The sequence below is a fragment of the Colobus angolensis genome, unplaced genomic scaffold, assembly GCF_000951035.1.
Source record: "Colobus angolensis palliatus isolate OR3802 unplaced genomic scaffold, Cang.pa_1.0 Scaffold170, whole genome shotgun sequence".
Classification (NCBI taxonomy): Eukaryota; Metazoa; Chordata; class Mammalia; order Primates; family Cercopithecidae; genus Colobus; species Colobus angolensis.
Window position 1 is genome coordinate 2,603,869 of NW_012114822.1, and position 3,504 is coordinate 2,607,372.

Consider the following 3,504-nt stretch of genomic DNA (forward strand, 5'->3'; position numbering starts at 1 on the left):
CTCTCCTGACTTTTTTTCTGACTCTATCTCAAAAAAAAAAAAAATGGCTGGGCACTGTGGCTCCTGCCTGTAATCCTAGCACTTTGGGAAGCTGAGGTAGGAGGATTGCTTGAGCCCAGGAGTTTGGGACCAGCCTGGGCAACATAATGAGACCCTGTCTCTACAAAAAATTCAGAAATTAGTCAGGCGTGGTGGCATGTGCCTGTGGTCCCAGCTACTTGGGAGGCTAAGGAGGGAGTATTGCTTGAGCCCAGGAGGTCGAGGCTGCAGTGAGTTCTGATCCCTGTACTCCAGCCTGGGTGACTCAGTGACACCCTGTCTCAAGAAAAAATAAACTTACATGAAAGATGGCCAGGTGTGGTGGCTCATGCCTGTAATCCCAGCACTTTAGGAGGCCGAGGCGGGTGGATCACTTGAGGTCAGGAATTCAACACCAGCCTAGCCAACATGGTGAAACCCCGTCTCTACTAAAAATACAAAAATTAGCCGGGCGTGGTACCACATGCCTGTAATCCCAGCTACCTGGGAGGGTGAGGCAGGAGAATTGCTCGAGCCTGGGAAACAGAGGTTGTAGCCAGCCTAGATTGCGCCACTGCACTCCAGCCTGGGCGACAGAGTGAGACTCCGTCTGGAAAAAAAAAATTCTCTGAAAGAGCAAGTTGTGCCCATGTTATAAATGGACATTGTGACCACGTCTGCACCACATTTCTCTGGACTCGTTTTTAAACAGCGATTGTCATCTTGGGGCTTCACTTTAAAGTGCTATGTGGGGATTATGCCTGTGTGTCACGTGAAATCTTTACTGTCTGATTATCCTTTCTACCGAGTAAAGCTAGTTAGGATTTTCTTTCTTTTTTCTTTTTAAAAATTTGCAGTCTTCCCTGCGTTGACTATTTGGAATGTGATCTGGGACAGACAGAATTTACCCCTCCTGGTTGCATTTCTTTACTTAACATTACAGAACCAGTTCTGGGTATGTATTATGTATTTCTCGAATGTCTTGGTTTTATGAAATTCATATGTAATGATGCTTACCAAAACTCAAAAATAGAAGAGTATAAAATATTAAAAGTGAACACGCATCTACCAAACTCAGGGTCTTTCCATAACTTGTTCCTCTAACCTCCAAAAACAAACTATGGGGTTTTCTCATTTTAGGAAGTGGATCTGGTCCTCATTTTGTTCTGTGAAATTAATTGGGTGTGGTGGCAAAAATTATTTTGTTTTATGTAAATTAGAAACACATGTTTCCCTAATTTCTTTTTCTTTTCTTGAGACGGAGTCTCACTCTGTTGCCCAGGCTGGAGTGCAGTGGCCCGATCTTGGCTCACTGCAAGCTCCGCCTCCCAGGTTCATGCCATTCTCCTGCCTCAGCCTCCCGGGTGGCTGGGACTACAGGCGCCTGCCACCATGTCTAGCTAATTTTTTTGTATTTTTAGTATAGATGGCGTTTCACTGTGTTAGCCAGGATGGTCTCGATCTCCTGACTGCGTGATCCACCTGCCTCGGCCTCCCAAAGTGCTGGAATTACAGGCGTGAGCCATCACGCCCGGCCTTTTTTTTTGAGACGGAGTCTCCCTCTGTCACCCAGGCTGGAGTGCTATGGTGCAATCTCGGCTCACTACAAGCTCCACCTCCTGGGTTCACACCATTTTCCTGCCTTAGCCTCCTGAGTAGTTGGGACTACAGGCACCCGCCACCACAGCTGGCTAATTTTTTGTATTTTTTTAGTAGAGACGGGGTTTCACCGTGTTAGCCAGGATGGTCTTGATCTCCTGACCTTGTGATCCGCAGGCGTCGACCTCCTAAAGTGCTGAGATTACAGTCATGAACCACCACGCCCGGCCCCTAGTGTCCTTTATCTGGTTCAGAACCTAACCCACAGTTCTCCATCTCTTTTTCAAAAAAATAATACAGAAAATTTCATGAATTTGCATGTTATCCTTGTGCAGGGCCCATTGCCAGTCTTCTCTGTATCATTCCAGTTTTTTAGGGTATGTGCTGCTAAAGTAAGTACCACATTGCTTTCTTTTTTTTTTTTCTTTGAGATGGAGTCTTGCTCTGTCACCCAGGCCGACTGGAGTACGTGGTGTGATCTGTGCTCACTGTAACCTCCGTCTCCTGAGTTGGAGCTGTTTTCCTGCCTCAGCCTCCTGAGTAACTGTGACTACAGGCGCACGCCACCATGCCCAGCTAATTTTTATATTTTTAGTGAAGACAGGGTTTCACCTTATTGGCCAGTCTGGTCTGGAACTCCTGACCTTAGGTCGTCCACTCACCTCTGACTCCTAAGTGCTGGGATTATAGGCATGAGCCACTGTGCCTGGCCACAGCTTTTTTGTTGTGTTGGCAATGGGGTGAGACCCTGTTTCTACAAAAAATTTAAAAATTAGTCAGGTGTGGTTTTCTTGTCATCCCAAAATGAAAACTGTACTCATTAAAGAATAACTCTCAGCCGGGCACGGTGGCTCACGCCTGTAATCCCAGCATTTTGGGAGGCCAAGGCTGGTGGATCACAAGGTCAGGAGATCGAGCCCATCCTGGTTAACTCGGTGAAACCCCATCTCTACTAAAAATACAAAAAATTAGCCGGGTGTGGTGATGGGCGCTTGTAGTCCCATCTACTCGGGAGGCTGAGGCAGGAGAATGGTGTGAACCCAGGAAGCGGAGCTTGCAGTGAGCCGAGATCGCGCCACTGCACTCCAGCCTGGGTGACAGAGCGAGACTCTGTCTCAAAAAAAAAAAAAAAAGAATAAAATCTTGTCCTCTTTCCTAGCCCCTAGAGACTTCACCTCTGTTCTACTTTTTGTCCCTATGAATTTGGCTATTCTCATGTAAGTGGAGTCATCCAATACTTACCCTTTGTCTGGCTTATTTCACTCAGCATAGTATTGTCAGAATCCATCCATGTTGTAGCATGTATCAAAATTTAATTGCTGGCCAGGTACCATGGCTCACACCTGTAATCCCAGCACTTTGGGAGGCCAAGGTGGGCAGATTGCTTGAGCCTGGGAGTTTGAGACCAGGGTAGCATAGTGAAACCCAGTCTCTATAAAACATTATAAAAATGTATAAAAATTTTTATAATTATAAAAAATTATACAACTTAGCTGGGCTTGGTGGTCCATGCCTATAGTCCAAGATACTTGGGAGTCTGAGGCAGGAGGATCACTTGAACCTGGGAGGTGTAGGCTGCAGTGAGCTGAAATTGCACCATTACACTCCAGCCTGGGTGACAGAGGGAGATTCTGTCTCAAAAAAAAAATTAATTCCTTTTCATGGCTGAATGTTACTCAGTTGTATGTTTATATCACATTTAGTTTATCCATTCAGCTGTTGATGGACACTTGGGTTCTTTCCACATTTTGGCTCTCGTGAATAATCCTGCTATGAACATGGGTATTCAGATATCTCCTCCAGGCCGGGTGCGGTGGCTCAAGCCTGTAATCCCAGCACTTTGGGAGGCCGAGACGGGCGGATCACGAGGTCAGGAGATCGAGACCA

At 46.3% G+C, this 3,504-nt stretch overlaps 1 protein-coding gene across 1 annotated transcript in view; it reads left to right on the forward strand.

The window, feature by feature from the left end:
* Window positions 1–3,504, forward strand: part of NOL9 (nucleolar protein 9) — a 45,717-nt gene that overhangs the window by 18,427 nt on the left and 23,786 nt on the right. The window contains exon 6 of the mRNA XM_011938308.1: window positions 876–973. Coding sequence (XP_011793698.1) covers window positions 876–973 — 98 coding nt within the window. The remainder of the gene's footprint in view (window positions 1–875; window positions 974–3,504) is intronic.